This window comes from Taudactylus pleione, unplaced genomic scaffold (genome assembly GCF_031769625.1).
Source record: "Taudactylus pleione unplaced genomic scaffold, aTauple2 ptg000296l, whole genome shotgun sequence".
Classification (NCBI taxonomy): Eukaryota; Metazoa; Chordata; class Amphibia; order Anura; family Myobatrachidae; genus Taudactylus; species Taudactylus pleione.
Genome location: NW_028284698.1, coordinates 15,612,963 through 15,634,649, shown reverse-complemented (window position 1 = coordinate 15,634,649; position 21,687 = coordinate 15,612,963). Strand labels below are relative to the sequence as shown.

At 45.5% G+C, this 21,687-nt stretch overlaps 1 protein-coding gene across 4 annotated transcripts in view; it reads right to left on the bottom strand.

Annotated features, from left to right (window-relative positions):
• LOC148511735 (synaptotagmin-like protein 2) overlaps nucleotides 1-21,687 on the bottom strand; it is a 155,615-nt gene that overhangs the window by 34,136 nt on the left and 99,792 nt on the right. For all 4 annotated transcript variants that reach the window (XM_088482864.1, XM_088482863.1, XM_088482865.1 and 1 more), the window contains 2 exons: nucleotides 6,153-6,243; nucleotides 4,123-5,130 (listed from right to left, as the gene is read on the bottom strand). In XM_088482864.1, coding sequence (XP_088338990.1) covers nucleotides 4,123-5,130; nucleotides 6,153-6,243 — 1,099 coding nt within the window. The remainder of the gene's footprint in view (nucleotides 1-4,122; nucleotides 5,131-6,152; nucleotides 6,244-21,687) is intronic.

Here is a 21,687-nt window from a genome sequence, read left to right as displayed (position 1 = left end):
CGGCTCCCGCAGTGGGTGATGGGAAAGACGTCATGACGTGCCAAGCGGGAGGACAGAGGAGCGGACGGTGGCGGGCACAGGAGCGGGGATTCAGGTAAGTATATTGTGTGTGTCTTGTGTTATATATGTAAGGGGCACTGCAATGGGGGGCACTACTGAGGCCACTGTATAAGGGGCACTAATGGGAGCACTGCACAGGGGGGGTACACTACTGATGCCACTGTATAAGGGGCACTACTGGGAGCACTGCATAAGTGGACCACTACTGGGGCCACTGTATAAGGGGCACTACTGGGGGCACTGCATTGGGGGACCACTACTGGGGCACTGTATAAGGATGACTACTGTGGACACTGCATGGGACGGATCACTACTGGGGCACTGTATAAAGGGCACCACTGAGGGCACTGCATGGGGGGACAACTACTGGGGGGCACTGTATAATGGGCACTACTGGGAGCACTGCTTAGGGGGGACCACTACTGGGGCCACTGTATAAGGGGCACTACTGGGGGCACTGTATAGGGGGGACCACTACTGGGGGCACTGCATAAAGGGCACTACTGTGGGCACTGCATAGGGAGGACAACTACTGGGGGCACTGTATAATGGGCACTACTGGGAGAACTGCATAGGTGGGACCACTACTGGGGTCACTGTATAAGGGGCACTACTAGGGGCAACCACTACTGGCGGCACTGTAAAAGGGGCACTACTGGGAGCACTGCATAGGGGGAACCACTACTGGGGGCACTGTATAAGGGGGAATACTGAGGGCACTGTATAAGGGGCACTACATAGGAGGAGTACTGTATATGGACACTACTGGGGCACTGCATAGGTGGACCATAACTGGGAGGCACTGTATAAGGGGCACTACTGGGGGGAGGGGGGGTCTTTAATAAATAATGCTGGCTGTATTTATTTGCCTGCTGCATTCATGTTTTTTAGTGATAGAGGTACAGTATGTGTGTGTGTCTGTCTGTGTCAGTCAGTGTGTGTGTACCCCGTCATAGGCTGAGTGGTATATTTTACTGTAATGGCCCTAAATCCTGTGTAAGCTGTTTCTATATATATATTTATATATTTGTAGCTAGCTGTTTTTTGGTTCGGTAACCAAGGATTTGGAAATCCCCCTTTCAAAATAATGCATTTGCCACTGCACACGCACTCCCTGAATGTGGATGTGAACCTGTAAAGATGATTAAATGATATAATAAATCTGTGTTGACCATGCTGTGTACTGTCCATTCAGTCATTGTGACTCTCAGCACAGCATGAATCAATCCATCCAATCTTTTTTAATAGTCCTGTTTAGAGCACTTCACATGAATGGACTGGATGGGTGGATTTCTCCAATACTGTGACTGCTTTAGCAAATACATCATAGTGTAATTGCAGGGGTATTCTCTATCTGCTACATGGGATCATAGGATAGAGGACCTGTCATGTTTGAGACACTTTCTAAAGAGAACAAAGACCACTCAGGTTACAGCAAAAACTATGCCTTGCACTATGGGCCTGATTCAGAGCGCTCGCTCTGAATCAGGGCGTTTTTTAAATTTTTTTGTTGCCGCCTCCTGGCCGCTCGCTAAGCTGTGGGTGACCACCCACAGCTTTTGCGAGCAGCCAGGTGATGGTCGCGGTGGTCGCGACCATCGGTGCTTGCGACGAGACCCTTGTGGTAGGGTCTCGTCCTTCGCAAGCCCCAGAGAGCTTCCTGCTCTAACAGGAAGCTCTCCACTGACATCACTGGTGATGTCAGTGGTGCCTCCCACAAACGGCAGGCGTTCCCTCGGGAACGCCTCTGTTTGTGTAGCCACCCCCGCCTACAAAATGGGGCGAGCTGTCGATCAACATCGACAGCCGTCCCTTTTGTAGTGAGTCCCGGAGCAAGAGAATTTCTCTCTCGCTACGGGGCTTGCACATGTGCGCACCGGGCGTGCGCAGTACCCCACCATCGACCCTATGCGCTCGCAAGCCGGTCTGAATCAGGCACTATATGTATATGACAAATTGTGGCTGCAGAGACAGACTCGTGCATACTCCTGGGTGATCTCCCCTGCCTAGCACTTGCAGAGAAATTGTAGCATGGAGACACACGAAGAGGAGCGTGTCCATTTTTGCAAATAAGAATTGGTATTTATATCAAAATGCTCTCTCCCTGGCTTCAGGTCTATTGATTTAATGCCTTGCATAGTGCACAAGAGATCATATAAAGCAGACTCACTTCACAGGCTCCTGGAGCCAGGGCCTAGTAATGCCTTTGAAAACTTAGTATAACTTAAATTCAAGGAAATTCCATAATGCCTATCTACATTTATGCAGGAGTAATGGCTCTCCCATCATCAAACCCTTTTTTTAATGAATGTTATTAGATGTAATTTTATAGGCAGCTTATATTTTATCTTTACTGTACATTTACCCAGGCAGAGCCATGACCTCTAAAGGTGCCCATCCACTAGACGATTAAGTTGATCGTTCATAAATCGTTTGCAAAAATGTCTAAAACGACCAGCAATGCGCGTGCCCACTGGTCGTTTAGACATCTATCATCGTGCAAACATGCTGGTCAAACTGACAATAACGTCAGGTTGAGCATGTTTGCAGATGATTGATGAGCCTGCACTGAACGACTGCTCGTTCAGTGCAGGCTCATCATAGACTAACAAACGACTGCACGATTACAATGTCGTAATCGTGCAGTCGTTTTCATGACTGCTAGTGGATGGGCAACTTTACTCATATGTTATGTCTTCTTTCCATTTAGTGCAAAGTCATCAGAAAAAGTTTTCAGTACGAGACCACAAGAGGGGAGTTCTTCACAGTATTTTTCAAACAACTTTAGTTTGCAAAAAATCCTCAAATATTAGTTTATATGTTTTATGTCTTGCATAAAACAAGCCTTGTAGGTGTGGCAATCCTTTATATACAATATGGATAAAATATGGCTGACATTAGATTTAGTCCCAAAATATATCAAATAAAAAAAATCAGGAATACTGGCAGTGGATAAAAGGTCATTAACTTGCATAGAAAATTCATACCAAGGCACTTGGTTACATTATAAGTCATTAATAAACAGTAGTTATATACAAAAGGTAGGTACATACCAGGGATGTGCAGTCAGGGTATTCAGGGGAGGCGAAGCCTCCCCTTTCATACTCCTGAAATTTTATATTAAAATAATACAAATAAGATATTTATAACTTATAAACATCTTTGTATATTGTAATAATTTTTATAGTTAACACTCACCAGCTTTGTGGAGCTCCCTTAAGCTGGGCATCCACTATACAATTTTCTGTCAGATATCTGTCCAATCTGGCTGGTTGGAATGAAAACCTGGTAATGTATGGGAGCAAATGACAATCGTCCATTTGCTCACAAGCACTGGAAAATAGCCAAAAATGGTTGTTCAGACAAATTGGTTAAAACTCACAAATTTAACCAATTTGAGCATTTTTTTTTTGTCCTTTTTTCAGTGTTTAAAACCATATAATCGACTGTCATTTGTTCCCATACATTACCAGGTTTTCATTCCAACCAGCCAGAATGGACAGATACCTGACAGAAATTTGTATAGTGGATGCCCAGCTTAAGACTGCAGTGAGACAAGAGATGAGGCAGCAACAGCTCAGCCTCGCTTCCGTATAGTCAGACACTGCTTGCAGAGTAGGGGGCAGGGCCACCCCACAGGCAGTGAGCTGCACAGAAAGAGAGCTAATATAGGCATGTCTTTGAGTATGGGGGGCCAGGAAGTGCACTGCAGTATTTAGAGATCGGAGTCAGCAGAAGCAAGAGAAGACACAGTGATGCAAGTAGGAGAATCAATGGACACTGAAGCTTAGTGTAGTGAGGGGAGAGTTACAGTTAGTAGGGGGTGAGACAGGCTCCCCATTGACCTCAGTGTACATCACTGGTACATAAATAAGGTATGTAGACTGTCCCATTATTACAATATTTTTTTATTCTGCTTTTATTCCCTAACATATGTAATACAACTGCATTGTCCTTTGTGCACTACACTTTGGTAACTCTGTCTAGCTGAACTCACATTTCATGCATCTCAGTATATGCTTCTATAGCTACTGGATTAGTGATAACATTATACAGTAATACCATTTTTAGTATCCAGTGGTGAATGTTCCATCATATCTCCACTTTCATGCTTAGCATCTGCGCTGCCATGTTCTTCATCAGATGAGACTGTGTCAATTAAAATCTGAACCTTGCTAAACAGTGACTCTTGTACTTCTGGTTTGGTTTCTGGTACAATAATTTCTTCCACAGAGTCTGGCTCAGAGATTTTTGGTAGTTTGTCCTTAGGGGAAGTAAGATCCACCTTAGTCTCCTTCATGCCTGGGGAAGCTCTGATTGGAAGCTTTGACTTCTTAGAAGACCGGCTTACTCCACTACTGTCCTCACTGTGAGAGCTTGTCCCATTGCTTTCTGATACTGAGACACTTTTAGAAAGGGAGGCATTCTTGCCTTTGGCATAAGTTGACCTTGGTATTGAAGTAGATGCTGTTTTTCGAGGTGGAGCAACATGAACTGTTTCATCTTCACTGGAGGATACAACAGGTGCTCTTTGTGGGAAATGCTTTATTCTATGTGCATACTCAGGGGGAGGTCTCTCCTCACTATTTTTTGTGTTGGCCTGGACAGGCACTGATGGATTTGGTTTTGCTGGTGCCTCTTGTGAATTCCATGTATCTGCCACTTCTTCTCCAGAAACCGCTGCTCCTTTCTCCCAAAATTTTTTTAGAGAGTTAAATTGGCCTTTGTCTAGCATGGGCTCTTGCTCTGCTTCCAAGTCTTTCAGTGAATAAACTTCAAAGTTTGCATTTGTTTTGGTATTTTTTGCCAATTCTGGAGAGGATACTCCTGACTGTCCAGATGCTTCAGTCTTCTTCTCAGTGACACCTGATTGATCCAGACATGATGAACTCTCAGGCTTAAATGCTTCCCTACTTGTTTTTCTTTTGACTGGTATCTTACTTGGACTGCTACTTTCTTCTTTTGGACTCCTCTCTGGAGCAGATATTTTTTTGGCTAATGGAATATGTTTTGGTGTAGCATGCTGAAGCAGCCGTTTGCTGCAATCTGACAAATTTGTTCCCTGTCCCTCTATGGAAAAAAATGTAAACATTTTATGCCATGGTAAAAATATATAAAGTACATTTGCATTATTGGTAACATTACTGCCTTTCAGCCCTGAGGTCTTGAGTTCAACTCCTAACCAAGGCACTATGTGTCTGATTCTGAGTTGGGAGCAAAGAAAAAAAAAAGAAAAAAGAAAAAGCAAATGATTGTGGCCCCTACTTACTACAATCCGCATTTTAAATGCAGATTAAATTGTGATAATTTCAGATACATTCTTGTGATCCACAATGCGAATCTAACAAAATTCTCAAGCAGGGACAGAGCTTGAGAGAAAGCTATGTCCCTGCGTATCACCACAGCACAATTCTCATTGTATTTTTCGCAAAAAATATAGTGAGTACCTCCGCGGATGCGCCGTCGCCGGCTAGAGCTATTTTTTTGTGAGCCAGGATTTTACACAAAAATAACAGTTATTTAGTCTTTTAGAGCTTAGTGCTCTATAAGAAATTGCTCACAACCTATTATTAAACTAATATCAGTAGTGTCAATGTTCTGAGACACAATTGTTCCGGTACCAAAAAAGGTTAATAAAACAATATTTGCTGTATCTTAAAATAAAAGACCCGAAAACAAAATCTGAAGCGCCCAGCTGAGGTACCAACTAATAGATTGCACACATCAGAAATATACAGCAGTTGTTGACTGGTTTTTGTTCCAGTGTGGCCTTCTGGGTAACAATGGGATATGTAGGGCCCAAACGTAAGTCTAGATACAAGGTGCCACTGCATAGTTGAAAATATTATTTTTTGTACAAAACAGATTGTATGCATTAAATACTCTACAATATAACTTTTTTGTGATATGAAACCTGCATAAAACATGGTCTGGTGGTCCAATGGAGGATCTTCTGGTAACAGTTCAGGTCTGGATAACAAAGTTTCCTAATTTTTTGCTAACATTTTTAATGTTTACTTAAATACACTCAAACATGTACAAGGAAACCACTCCAGAGAGCAGATTAATGTATAGGAGCAGGTTCATGTTACCTCGCTCAGGTAGCCTCCATATCTCAGAGGATGAGGGGTGGCTTACATCATTTAAAAAATCTGCTGTTTTAAGGTCATTGATGCTTCTTCTCTGTAAGAATGAATTCAGATATATTAATAAAGTATAACAACCATGAAAAAATAAAAAATTAAACCTTATTGGGTTTGATTCCAAGTTAGAAGCAAATAAAAAAAAGAAGCTAAAAAATATATATATAGTAATTTGCTCCTTGAGCAAACCATGTTGCAATGCAAGAGATTTAGATGCATATATTTATTTTTTGCATGCAGGGAAAATACTATCTGCTTGTGAATGTATCAAAAAAATACTGGCCAGCTTTATTTTTGTACTGAAATTCAGAATTAAGCAAGGATACACCGCTTCTAAATGTAAAATCTCTCTGTGCATTTTAAATCTGTCCCACCCGCAGTGCAACATAGTTTTTACTAAAGTGGTAATTGCTAACTTTTTGCTTTTTTCTCTAATTTGCTACTAACTTTAGTTCAGGTCCATTATATTCAACAAGTTGCTAGAATATCCGTTATTTTAATTTTATTAACAGTCACAGTGGAAAAGAAAAAATTAAATAAAACCACCATTAACATCAGAATATTTTTTACACATAAAATAAAATCAATACATAAACATTGGATATATAAAATAATCACTTGAATAATATTTTTGTCTTTCACATTTTTGCATTTATTTTTTAAGTGAAAATAAAATTGCTGATGTCTGATAAATGTATCCAAAAGGTTCTGCCCATGATGTATGATGTTTCATAGAGATAACAGGATTTTGGTACTTACCGTTAAATCCCTTTCTCCGATTCCACAGGGGACACTGGAGTATAAATGTGGGATAACCGGGAGCTGGCACTTTAATAAATTTGAATAGTAGCTAGATCCTCCCCCTCTATACCCCTCTACAGGTCAGTCTTAATAAACTGTGCCCGAGGAGAGCTGGAAATAGAATAACAGAGGAGACGAGAACTAGAACATACATAAACAACAAGCGAATATGCAAACAAATCAAGCAGACCTTGAAGAAAAAACTGACTGTCCAAACCTGGTAGAATAATAACAAATGCAGGTGGAACAGCGCCAGGTGGGCGTCCAGTGTCCCCTGTGGAATCGTAGAAAGGGATTTAACAGTTAGTACCAAAATCCTGTTTTCTCCTTCGTCCACTAGGGGACACTTGAGTCTCAGTACAGTGGGGACGTCCCAGAGCTCACATCCCAGGCGGGAGAGCGCTGAGAACCCTGCAAAACAGCACGGCCATACTGTGAAGCAGATGGCGCAAACGTGTCAAAACGGTAAAACTTTTTAAAAGTATGCCGGCCTGACCAAGTGGCCACTCGACAAAGCTGGGTCAGAGAAACCCCGCAGGCAGCCGCCCACGAAGGACCCACCGAGCGCGTAGAATGCGATGTGATTGAAGAAGGTTGTTCCTTTGATGCAGCCAGACAGGCTTGTCTGATTGCCAGACGAATCCATCTAGAAATAGTAGCCTTAGAAGCCGGCCAGCCCGGCCGCGCCATATCATATCGAGCAAACAGCTCATCCGACTTCTGGAGGGATTCCGTCCTATCAACATAAATCCGAAGAGCCTGGACAACATCTAGGGATCTTGAAGCCGACGAATCCTATTTACACACCGGAACCACGATTGGTTGGTTGATGTGAAACGCAGACACTACCTTAGGCAAAAAGGATAACTGCGTGCATAGCTCAGCCCTATCTTCATGAAAAATTAGGTAAGGCTGACGACAAGAAAGCGCCCCTAGCTCAGACACATGCTTAGCAGAGGCGAGCGCCAACAGGAGAACCACTTTTCATGATAAAAATTTTAATTCCACTGTCTGTAAAGGTTCAAATAGGAAAGATTGGAGAAAAGAGAGAACCAAATCCAAATCCCATGGGGCAGTAGGAGGTACAAACGGAGGTTGTAATCTGACAACCCCTTGTAGAAAAGTCTGGACATCCGGTAATAATGCTAGTCGCTTTTGAAAGAAAATCGACAAAGCAGATACTTGATACTTGAGGCCACGGGTCGTCTATCAGTAGAAGACATAAGTTGGAATACCACGCCCATCTGGGCCAGTCTGGAGCCACCAACAGAACCTTTACCCTTTCTCATTTGATTCTTTGCAGCAGACGAGGAAGAAGTGGGAGTGGTGGAAACAGGTAGACAAACAAACCGCCAAGGAGCTGTTAGAGCATCCACTGCCACTGCCTGTGGATCTTTTGTCCTGGAGCAGTAACGTGGCAGTTGAGTTGAAACTGCTGATATTGCTACCACATATTCCTCTGCCCAGAGAAGAATGCGGCTTAACTCGCTCATGGCGGACCGACTCTTGGTACCGCCCTGTTTGTTGATGTACGCCACAGCTGTGGTGTTGTCAGATTGCACTCTGATGGCCTGGCCCTTCAACAGAGGATGTGCCACCTGAAGAGCATAGAACACGGCCCTTAGCTCCAGAATGTTTATGGGCAGTACTGCCTCCAGTCGAGTCCAGCGGCCCTGAAAGTGGCTTCCCTGAGTCACTGCCCCCATCCTCTCAGAATGGCGTCTGTGGTGAGAAGAATCCATTCCCACAATGCAAACCTCTTGCCTACCAATAGGTGAGAGGAATTCAGCCACCTAATGAGAGATGTCCGAGTCCTGGGTGAAAGTTGAACTTGCTGGTGAAGGAAGAGGTGGGAACCTAACCACTGAGAGAGGAGGTCAAGTTGGAATGGATGGGCATGGAACCTCCCGTATTGGATGGACTCGAAGGATGCAACCATCTTTCCCAGAAGGCGAATACAAAGGTGCACTGACATGGTGCGATGACGCAGTATCAATCGCACCATGTGTTGGATGGTGATGATTTTTTCCTGCGGAATAAATACAGTCAGGTGCATAAATATTGGGACATTGACAGAATTTTCATATTTTGGCCTCTATTCACCACCACAATGGCTTTGAAATGAAACAAACAAGATCTGCTTTAAATGCAGACTTTCAGATTTAATTTGAGGGTAATTACATCCAAATCAGGTGAATGGTGTAGGAATTACAAAAGGTTTCTATATGTGCCTCCCACTTTTTAAGGGGCCAAAAGTAATGGGACTATCAACTCAAAAGCTATTTCATGGACAGGTGTGGGCTATTCCCTAGTTATTTAATTATCAATTAAGCAGGTAAAAGGTCTGGAGTTGATTCTAGGTGTGACATTTGCATTTGGAATTAGTTGCTGTCGACACTCAATATGAGATCCAAAGAGCTGTCACTGTCAGTGAAGCAAGCCATCAAGAGGCTGAAAAATCAAAACAAACCCATCAGAGAGATAGCAAAAACATTAGGTTTGGCCAAATCAACTGTTTGGAACATTCTTAAAAAGAAAGAACACACCGAAGAGCTCAGCAACACCAAAAGACCCGGAAGACCACAGAACACAACTGTGGTGGATGACAGAAGAATTATTTCCCTGGTGAAGAAAAACCCCTTCACAACAGTTGGCCAAATCAAGAACACTCTCCAGGAGGTAGGTGTATATGTGTCAAAGTCAACAATCAAGAGAAGACTTCACAAGAGTGAATATAGAGGGTTCACCACAAGATGTAAACCATTGGTGAGCCTCAAAAACAGGAAGACCAGATTAGAGTTTGCCAAACAACATCTAAAAAAGCCATTACAGTTCTGGAACAACATCCTATGGACATATGAGACAAAGATCAACTTGTACCAGAGTGATGGGAAGAGAAAGGAACTGCTCATGATCCAAAATATACCACCTCATCAGTGAAGCATGGCGGTGGTAGTGTCATGGCATGGGCATGTATGGCTGCCAATGGAACTGGTTCCCTTGAATTTATTGATGAAGGCAAAACTGAAGGGAAAATGCCCAAAGAACAAGCAGGAACTGAAGACATTTGCAGTAGAGGCCTGGCAGAGCATCACCAGGGATGAAACCCAGCTTCTGGTGATGTCTATGCGTTCCAGACTTCAGGCTGTAATTGCCTGCAAAGGATTTGCAACAAAGTATTAAGAAAGTATTAAGAAAGTATTAAGAAGTGAAAGTTAGATTTAGGATTGTTTAGTTTGTCCCATTACTTTTGGCCCTTTAAAAAGTGGGAGGCACATATAGAAACCGTTGTAATTCCTACACCGTTCACCTGATTTGGATGTAATTACCCTCAAATTAAATCTGAAAGTCTGCAGTTAAAGCACATCGTGTGTGTTTCATTTCAAAGCCATTGTGGTGGTGAATACAGGCCAAAATATGAAAATTCTGTCAATGTCCCAATATTTATGCACCTGACTGTACCTTCTGCTCTACTGTGTCCAAAATCATCCCTAGAAAAGGCAGGGCAGACGCTGTGTAGGCTGCAGATGAGATTTTTGGTAATTCAGGATCCATCCATGTTGCAACAGCAGACTCTGTGGGGTCTCATTCAGACCCACACGGGTCGATGGTACCCAAATGCGCATGCACACGATGGAGGCGTCGCTCGGGGTCTCGCACCAAAGGGGGTGTGCTGTCGATGGTGAGTGACAGCACACCCCCTTTCTTGGGCGTGCCAGGGCGTGGCTGCCCAGACGGAGGCATTCCCATGGCAACGCCTACCGTCTGGGGCCTGCCCCACTGACATCACTAGTGATGTCAGTGGGAGTGATTTTGGCTCTGATAGAGCCAAAATCACTCCAGGGCTTGCAGCAGCGAGACCCTACCGCAGGGTCTCGTCGCAAGCCCGATGGTCGCGATCATCATGGACGCTCGCAAAAGCTGTAGGTGGTAACCCACAGCTATGCGAGCATCCAGGAGGACGCACAAAAACAAAACAAAAAAAAGCCCCCTGATTCAGAGCGGGCGCTCGTTCAGAGCGTCCGGCTCTGAATCAGGCCCTGTTACCTGGATGTCCTGCAGTAATTGAGAGACTGAGCCTTGAGGAGTAGGTCGTCCAGGTAAGGGACAATAGTAACCGCACTGCGAACCGAAGGAATGCCTGATGAGTAGGCCAAATGGGTATGTGGAGAAAAGCATGCTTTATATCTAAGGATACGAGAAACTCGCCCCTCTCTAGCCCTGCAATGACGGATTGCAGGGACTCCATCTTGAACATGAAAGTCCGCAAATAAGGATTGAGATGTTTCAGAAGTTCAGAATGGGTCTCACCGAGCCATCCGACTTGGGAACCACAAACAAGCTGGAATAAAAGCCTTGACCCTGCTGATGGATAGGAACATGTACTATTACTCGAGAAGACAGTAGCTTTTCTATTGCATCCTCTATAACAACCCGTTTGTCCACATATGCCGGCAAACCGGTTGTGAAAAAATGAGGAGGAGGTTGGATCTGAAAATCCAGCTTCAACCCCTGAATAATGATGTCCCGGACCCACGCATCCTGACAAGACTTGATCCAAACTTCTCTGAAATTGCAAAGGCGAGCTCCCACCCTGGGGTCCCCCAGGAGAGAAGGAAGCGCATCATGCTAGAGGCTTAACTGAAACCTTATCCTACTGGGAGGAGGATGCAGTGGCTCTACCCCTGCCTCTGGAACCACGGGAGATATTGGGAGCGCCTCTGCCATGGCCCCTGAATCTCTCTGGAATACGAAAGGACCGAAAGGACAGTCCGGCAAAGGGCTTCCTGGGGGAGGAGCAGCAGATGGGAGATAAGTGGATTTACCACCTGTGGCTTGAGATATCCACTTATCCAGTTCTGTTCCAAACAGAGCTTCTTCTGTGAATTGAAGCACTTCCACGGCTCTCTTGGATTCCGCATCTGCCTGCCATTATCACAGCCACAGGGCTCTGCGGGCTGAGACAGCCAAGGCCAAGGATCTAGAGTAAAGACTACAAATATCTTTAGAAGTCTCTCCAAGAAAAGTAGCAGACTCTGCAATTTGTTCCGCTAGAGGAACCAGATCCTCCGCCGGAGCCACAGTCTTAAGGCCCTCAGCGAGCTGCGTAGCCCATGCTTCCACCGCCTTGTTGATCCAACAGCTGACTAATGCGGGTCGAAGAGATACCCTTGCTACAGTATACATTGACTTCAAGGTAGTTTCTAACTTCCTGTCAGAAGGCTCCTTTAAAGACACTGCCCCTGGAACAGGGAGCACTGTCTTTTTTGACAGACGTGACACTGAAGGGTCCACTGAAGGAGGTGTTTCGCATAAATGCCTGCTTTCTGCAGGAAAGGGATAGTATGATGAAAGCTTTCTTGAAATCTGAAACTTTTTATCAGGGTGTTTCCATGCTGAGGTAAGGATCTCGTCCTATTCCTCAGACACTGGAAAGGAGGCTGCCAGTCTTTCCTTTTTATTAAAAGTAGATGGCCTAACCTCTACAGGATCCCTGTCCTCAACATGTAACCCCTGGCATATCGCTGCAATCAGCGCCTCTACCCCCTGATATACAGGCTCTGCTTCCTCTGGTGCCTGTTCCTTTATAGGGTCCTGTACCTCCCTTTCCTCTGTATCAAGCATGTCATCCTCTTCCAGATCATCCCACATAAGGGGATTCGGTATTAGTCTCCTAGTAGGGACACTAGAGGACGATGCCATGGGAGGAACCTGGGCTGACATAACCGTTGTGAGCCCTTCAACAGACCTGGCTAAAGACCGCGCCCAGTCTGGTTCAGAGAAGGCAGACCTCTGAGTTCTTTCAACCTCTCTCTCCCAGCGAGAAGCTTCTAGCTCTGCAGACATTTGAGACATGACTGATGTAATTTGATCAGTCCATGAATTTTGTGGGGATGCTGCAGTCTGTGTCTCTGAAACACACTTCTCACACAACAGGGAACTGGATGATAGTCCCTGTGTAAACTTCTCTACACAATTCTTACGGGAGAAAGTTTTTGTGCAGCCTTAGATCCCTTAGATGTCATTCTACCACTTCACTGTACACAGACACAGTAGTAGAGAAGTAGTGATACAGACAAATACACACAGAGAGACTGTTTGAAGAAGAGATAAGGGCATAAAGGGAGGTTATGCTATCAACCCCGTCCAACCATCGCTGCTTCAGAGACCAGCGCTATTGACACAATATAATGCTGTGTAAACATAGTCCGACCTGGTCTTCACAAGTCTTTCCCCACTGTGCAGGCACAATCTGGGCAGACAGGTCTCTTTCTCTGCGTGTGTCAGCAGCCTTGTGTTTGTGAAATGGCCACCAGCCTCCTTCTGGAAGTGCTGGGGCTGCTGGGAGGCAGGAGCAGAACTGTGTGTTAGGCTCCATTCTGGCGCCTTTCAGCGCTGCTGCTTAGTGCTTTTAATGCCGCCTGTCATTTCCTCCTGGTCACCCTGCTACTCAGAGTGCCAGGAGTCACTAACCTTCTGCTGCCAAATGCTGCCGGTGGCGGGCTTGCTAATGGTGGAGCATGACGAACGCCGCACACAGCGTGTCTGTCTACCCCCCTGAGACAGTGGTCTCTGTAGCTGAAGACCCCAGCGCAAGCTGCAAGCAGCAGCTGTGAGGTCTCTCGGCAGCTCCAACGAAGCAGACAGGCAGGGGCAGTGAGCTGCCTGTCTGATCCTCATGCTGATCAAGGATCCATTGATTTTTTAGCAGAGAGCTCTTGTATGTGACCAGCTCCCTTGGCACAAAATTAAGACTGACCTGTAGAAGGGTATAGAGGGGGAGGAGCTAGCTACTATTCAACTTTATTAAAGTGCCAGCTCCCGGTTATCCCACATCTTTATCCCACTGTACTGAGACTCCAGTGTCCCTTAGTGGGTGAACTATTTATTTATTCCTCTACCATTTATTTAGTTTTAAGTTCTTGAGTCCCTTTAACATTAGAAAGAGAAAAAAATAATTTACTTGACTGGAGGATATTATGTTTAATGCATCCGAATACTTGAATAAGTTTGAGGATAGATAAGCACCCTGTTTGATATGTAATTTTGTTAGGTAAGTTAAGGGTTAAAAGCTGGAGGGGGATGTGGTTAGTATTCGTCACTTGAGGAGTATAAGCCTATGGTAGGATTTAAGGGAGGGCTTAGAGGTTCCATATAAATAGCCTGGTGAGGGGAGCCATCTTCCTCTTTCCAGTTTATTTCAACCAGGCTGGCTAAGTGACATATGTATTGTATTTTATATGTCTGTCTTTCTCTTCTTCTTTCACATTTCACACCCCATTTATTTCCCCTGGTCTATCACCCTCTCTGTCTCCTGTTAATTTTATCTTTTACTACTTTCCTTTTTCTAATTTCCCCCCTTCCTTTCCTTTCTGCACATGTTCCATACTTTTCCTCCCCCTTCCCCCGCTTGTGTTTCCATATAGTCCCTGTTACCTGCCAGTGCCCTCCCTCCCTGTCATTTCCAGATACACAGGCCCCGCGTCCCCCCCCGCCCCCGGCTGCCAGGCCTCTCACCTCCGTGGCTGCTTCCCCAGCCAGGCGAGGGCCATGGTCCGCTCAGGCGCAAGGCTCCACCTGCCTGCACTCCCGCTGCCGGCTCTCGATTGCCGCCCCCCCCACATCGACCACCCCTTCCCCGCGGCCGCCTGCTCTCAAGCGGCAGCAATATTAGCTAGACGGCCCCCACTCCCCGTCTCCCCTCACGCTAAGCGCGGCCATCCCGCTCCCTGCACCGGTGGCTAGCTCCACCCACAGGGTTGCGGCGGCCATCTTGTGCAGCCAGGCGCCGCATGGTGCTCTGCTGCACCCCTCCGACCCCCCCCCATGCCCCCACTACTTAAGAACAGGGGGACACCTCCCTGCACAGCCCCCCCCCTGCTCTGCCAGCACCAGAGACCCCCTTGGTGCGGTGTCCCCTAGCGCGCCACCCACCAACTTGTCCCCTTTCCCCCCCCGCACCCTGGGGTGGGGGTTACACCCCCCTTGCATTTAGGGGCGGCTGGTGCACAGCACAATAATCCTGCCCCATTCAAGCCTACAATGACGCGCCGCCGGGCTGCCCCCCCCCCTTATTTCCCTGCCACCGGGATGCTGCACATAAGCCCAATGCATTTTTCAGCCCCTTATCATCCGCCCCGCTTATGCACTGCCAGCCACTGCCCCCCACTCTCCTCCAGTTCGCCCCCTCCACTGCTAACGTGGCCCCCCCCTTTTTTCCCAGGGATTGGTGCCTCACTACAAGGCGCAATAGCTATGCCCATCCAGCCGCATGCCACTATAGCTGTTTTCCTGAACCCATACATGTTTCCACCCCCTCCTCACACCCCTCCCCCCAAAACCTGATCCCGTACCCCCGCTGGCTACAGCATCTCCTGCTCTTTCTTCTGCGGAGGGACTTTGTTGCGTGGGTTTCACCGGATATTTTTTCGAGCCCCCAGGTCACAGTTTTTTGAGCGTCTAGGACCATTGTCGAAGTCCAGCGGACAGATGGTGCTGATGTCGAATCAAGTCGTTATGGGCGCACCGCGCAGCGAGGGACTGTTGGCGAACACAAAGGAGCCAGTGGCTGGGCCTTCCACGTCAGGATCAAGTGAGCATGGTGTTAACCCATTTGCGCAGCACACATTCCCCTTCCACTGATGATTCTAGCGATTCTTCCAGTTCATTTGTAAATCCGCGCAAGCTTAGGCGTTACTTAATGGGTAGCAAGGGTGCCCTTAGAGATTTAACACAGTGTCAGCAATTGAGGTACCGGATGAAGTGCGGGTTATGGTTCACTGAGCGAATACGGCTATCCTTAAAGATTTGAAGTTTTAAAGTAGGGAGCCGTTAGTGAAGAGTAAATTTGTGGATATGTTTGTGATTACGGCTGACGCACGTAGGTTTAGTTCAGGCTAAGTCAGCAGGAGTAATGGCGGGGGCCTTCGGGTATGTTATGTTTTTTGCGGCGTGCTACCTTGAGTCCAGACACAACAGGAGGGACAGGCAGTGTTTTCAATTAGGTTTCAAGGATGTTGAGGTTTGGCTTGCTCGACCAACTGCCTAGCTTGCCTGCGGAATCCTCGGTTGGTCGGAAGCAGCCCTTTCTGGCCTGCCCAGATCTGTGGGCATCAACCGCTGGTAGTGCTACACGTGTAATAACACGCAGGGTCATATGGGGCAGGCTGTGGATACAGTCATATCTGCATGCTCTGTGGGAGCATTCATCCAGCCAAGGTGTGCGCGTTGGTCTGCCGCACAGGGTCAAGGAGAATATTGCAGCAGCAGCGCAGAGGTGTTCAGAAAAGCACAGTCATTGATTAATTTGGGGGGTTTTGGCGTGGGTTTGCATTTATCTTTGACACAGGAATATCCTTGGTTTCTGAGAGGAATCTGAAAGCGGAAGTCGGGTGGGGGCCCATGCGTGGCCCCTTTTGCTCCACCCACTTTTGGTAGGGTTTAGGTGCACCGCCTTCAAGGGGGTGTCGTAGAATGAATTTGGTAAATTGGGGTTGTTACAGAGTCTCTTACATAAATGGAAGGGTTCGGCAATCACACAAAATATCTGTCAGATCACTGCGCCGTTTAACAAACGGGGGGAGGGCTCTACTAGCTAAGGCAGATATCGCATCTGCTTTTTGACTGCTGCCCATTTCACCCCGAGTCCTTTAAATATTTGGGGTTTGGAGTTGCAGGGCTCAATTACGTTACACAGAGGTAAAGCCCTTATGGCCTTGTGGTTAAGATGACTGTTTTTACATGCCGGCCGATTGGCTTTTTCATTTCGTGTACTTTAGTTGAAGGTTTTAGTTACTTTTTGCAGTAGTTGTCCATGCGGGTATTGGGACATACTGTTGTGTCCCGCTACCTGGATGTTTTCATGTTATGGGGCTAGTAGATACCAGAGTTTGCCAGTATTCAATTAATTTCCTTAGTTTAGTCGTTATGGGAGCCCCGATGGCTCGTGACAGGTAAGAAGGTTCAGTTATGCGCATTATCTTATTTGCGGATAGAAATCAATACCTTGATAGGATTATGCCGCTTGACTAGGGCGAAGGCGTGGCGTTTTGGGGAGTTGCTAGTAGCATTTCATTTTGGAAAAAAAAAAAAGTTTTGCTAGTACAGTTGCAGTTGCTATCGGGCCCCCTCAGTTTGGCATTTAGAGTCATACATAGGGGTCGGTTTTTCAGTAGACGGCTAGAAGGAGCCACAGCAGGGGTTAGGAAGCCTCGTCACCTCATATGTGTCCCTCTGGAGCGGAGTGGACATGCTGCGCATTTGTTTGTTTTTTATGCGCAAATTCAACGGAGTACAGTTCTGCACACGTCACCCGTAGCCAAGTCCGAACTTAGACCGTTACGTATGCATCCTGTTCATTAAGTGGTGCATTTGAAGGGGAGTGTGGCAGGGAGCCTTGGCCGGTTTCCAGTGGGGTTCAGGGCCTAGACAGGAACATCCTTATTCTTGAGAATTTTTCAATTGTAGTGGCGGTCGAACTGCGGTCCAGCAAGCCTTGCATTAGGCAAATCCTGTTTGGTGATAACTTAGGTGTGGTATAAGAAGGCTCTAATCTAGGACGGACTTGGATCCGGCCTCGCAGTGGTTAGGCATCTATGTGTTTAAGGAATATTGAGTTTAGGGCACGGCATGTTTCGGGCGTTGCTACCAAGATAGTGGACATCTTATATCGTTCAGTAGGACATGTTTCATTCGCTCGCGCCTCCTGCTAATTTACATGGTTTCTCCTTCCCCTTCCATGCCTGGCGGATCGTCACGCCGGCATCCAGGGGCTAGCACGGAAGTCATGGGCACCAAGTACATTAAGACCTACACGCTAGTTTTGTGCGATTGGCAAGGTGTTTAGCTTCCAAGTGCGGGCGGTTTCAGGTGGTTAATGATTGTATGGCAGAATTTGTCTGTAGCTGCTATGACAGGGGTCGTTCCAAGGCGGCTTGTCTCCAGTGTTACCCAGTATAATTTTCCAAGTTGCACGTTTGGCGGATCCTGACAAATTATTTGTATTAAACAAGGCATTTAATAGGGTGGGCAAGAGAGTATTAACAAAGGTATTTAATAGGGTGGGCAAGGGAGTGTCCTAACAAAGGCGTTGCGCGGAGCCCCATCAACGCAGCCCTATTACAGGATTTGATTGGGCCAGTAAAGGAGTGGCTTCGGTCAAGTGCTAGGCGCCTTCCCCCCCCCCCCCCCTTTTTGATTAGCATTTTCATTAGCTTACTTTAGGGCTTTTAGAATGGGCGAGCTAGTTGCTGCTACTAAGATTTCTGCGCTATCAGGTTTAATGTTAAAATAAGGTGGTTATCAAACCGGTATTGAGCTTGTGCTGAATAGATGGGTCTAAGACAGATTAACTGGCAGGGAGCGAAGGATTTCTATTCAGATGCATGCAGATCCAGTGATTTGGCCAGTTGCTCTTTGGGGTACTTTAATAGGGTTTGCCCTCCAGGTGGCGGGCAGTGGTTATCCATGTTAATCTAACTCCCTTTTGTCCAGGTCGTACTTTACGAGGGTGTTTCAGAATTATATTATAGCTAGGGCAGTGGAAGTCGTATTTGAAACAAGTAGCATTAAGTAGTTGCGCTCCTTGCGAGTTTGTTGGGAAACCCAGGGGCCTTATGCCTACTGCCACTAGGGATTCTGAAAGGATTTTCAGCTTTTGCCCTCAAGGAGGTTTTGCTGTTTTTCATCTTCAGATGGGTCACCCAACTATTTGTTTCCCTTTCCTTGTGGTTAGATTATTATTGTTATTATACATAGCAATTTCTGTTTGTATTAAATACCAATATCTGTCTGTATAAATGCCAATTCTGTCTAGGTGAACTTTCGGACAGGGTTGTCCGTGAGTGCTAACTGTCGGGTATGGGAAAATTCCTATATTTACTGGGCTAGCCAGCACCCTTTGGAGTTACATGCCCAATTTTGGTTGTGAGTGCGTAAGTGGCATTGCTTAGGATTACGAAAAATGCACTGTAAGTGCCTGCTAGATGCCCCATGGGCAGCAGAGGAGAAGTTTGGGGCCAGACTTGGGAGGCAATGATTTGGTCGCGCTCGTGGGTATTGAACGGATATGGCCATTGCACGCTTGTCATTTAGCGTTTGGTGGACGCGTCATACAATACCCAAGTTTATGTCACGGGGCAGAGAGCTTGCATAGGCCCGACGGGGTACATCTCACGAGCGCGCGGCTAGAGCGTTGACCGATGACCTCTGCAGTTTTCAATTTCATTAAGAAGGTCACAGTTTTGGTGGCGGGCCTGGTTCTGCGAACCGGGCTTTGGCGGGAAGCAGTGCTCATGGGCGGCCTATTATTAGCGCAGGAGTGCCTGTGGTAGCATTCTTCCTTTGAGAGCAGCCAGTTTGTCACCGCCTAAAGGGGGGACATGGTCATTGTTCCAAGGGAGGGACCAATGCTGTGCCAATTAGGGAAGGATGGTACTGCCCCAGGTCAGTCTGTGCAGGGCGGGGATCCGCCCCTTTTTATTTGTATTGATATCCACTGGGCTGTGGCCTTGGAGCACTGCTTTCTTCTTGCCACCTATTCTAGAATTTCAATTTGATCAATAAATTCTGGCTGTGACCTCTTTGAATTCCATATACATGTGTCAGTGTGTTTATTTCTAGGTTTAGGATTAAGTTAAGTTAACAAAAGGGAATAATAAAACAAATGGGTGACTTAACACCATTCTCATTAAATATCTTCATCTTCATCCACTGTGCATTTATTTATACTATTAGAAGAACAACTAAGATCAGAAAGTGAAATTTCCACCCATTTGAACATTACAATGCAGCTTTATCTACAAGTTAGGTGTGTTTACTATGTCCATCCACCCTCACATCTCAATTGACAAAAGGTACATCCAGCCTACAGTCAACAACTGTAACAGATCATGCTTGCTTGCTTTCAACATTGCTGATCGCCCTCTTCTCCTGACCATTCCACTGGCCTTCGTGACACAGTTCTTTCCTGGTTCACTTCCTATTAAACTGCTCCTTAAGTTTCTCTACCTCTGGCACATCCTGCTCTCCATTCCGCTCCCACGAGGCTCTGTTCTCAGCTCTCTGCTTTTCTCACTCTACACCTCTTCTTTTCTGGTGAGCTAATTCGCTCAGATGGTCTCTAGTTCCATCTCTACAATGACAATAGATCTAACTCTCATCCCGTCATCGCTTCCCTTCTGTACTAACTCATGTAACAAACTGTCTCTCTACTATCTCCACATGGATGTCCCAATGCTTATCTTGTCCAAAACAGAGCTAATCTTCTTCCCTCCTCCCTCAGTTACCTTCTCCCCTCAAATCTCAGTCAAAAACATTATTTCACTTTCCTCTGAAGTCCAATCCCACAACTTGGTGTCCCAAATCTCTTTGTCATCTGAGTTTTCTTCATATCCAGTCTCCCACATGACCTATCACCTGTACCTCCAAAATGTTGCAAGATTATGCCATTATCCAAGACTGTGCAAAAACACTTATCTATTATCTCATCTCCCACTTTGACTACTTTAATCTCCTACATACCTATTGTATCATTATCTCCCACCTTGACTACTGCAACCTTGCCCTCATCCATCTATTCCTACTTCAATCCATCTTAAATGCCGCAGCACTACTCATTTTCCTGTCTTGCTCCTTTATATCCACTGGACCACTGGCTTTTGTGTCCTCAAGAATCCAATTGAAATTGCTCAAGCACAGTTAAAAAGTAATCAGCAAAAGCCTACATCTTAACCTTCACACATCTCAAGTGTCATCTATAAAAACTGTCCCCCTCAGTCTCTTAGATCTAATTCTGACATTCAGTATGCCCAGCCTCTGGTAACAACCTCTTACTGTCAATTACAATGTTGTTTAGGTTTTGCAAGTATTTAACATGGCATTTCTAGCCAGCATGTATTCCTAGTGATATCTCAGGGATTTCGATTTGCAAATGTGTGACGGTAACTTCAGTATTTGATATACATTATTCTTATTGATCACTGTGTGTAATTATCATGGTACCAGGACGCATTCCATATGTACCCAAACATTGTCACTGTAGTAGGGTTCCTGGCTTACAGGCATGGAACTACTTTTTGTGTGATACTTTTATACAACACCAGGAATCATCTGTCTACCAGATATGTGCGCACGAGAAAATTTTATATATATATATATATATATACACACACACACATACATATATATATGCAGATTATAGATGATTTCAGCGCCAAGTAAGTTCCTGTATACCTGTGGACTTTGTGTTTTGGTGGTAGTAATTATACCCAATTTTAAATAGTAAAATGCACTTCCCAGAATTTGTGGGTGTCAGCTCTATCAACAGGATTGTGGTGGTCGGCAATCCACCAAACACATTTCAGACAATATATAGGGTTAACAATGAGCGCCTTCCGTGCTTAAAAGATAATCTTAGTTGTAAGTAAAATAAATAAAAAAGTATACATATATGTGGTCAAATATAAAATTGTTTCAAATTTGTGCAACACTTTCAATAAAAATGAAATATATATAGTGGAAAAAAGTGCATAATGCCTATGTAAATTTGATACCTATTTAGGCAAAGTGCTATGCGTGCTTATTATAGAATTCCAACAAAGTGCAAAAATGCACAAAAGTGGCAATACCTACATAAAATGTAGAAAATCATTCAATTAATGAATAACATATACAGGTGTTTCGA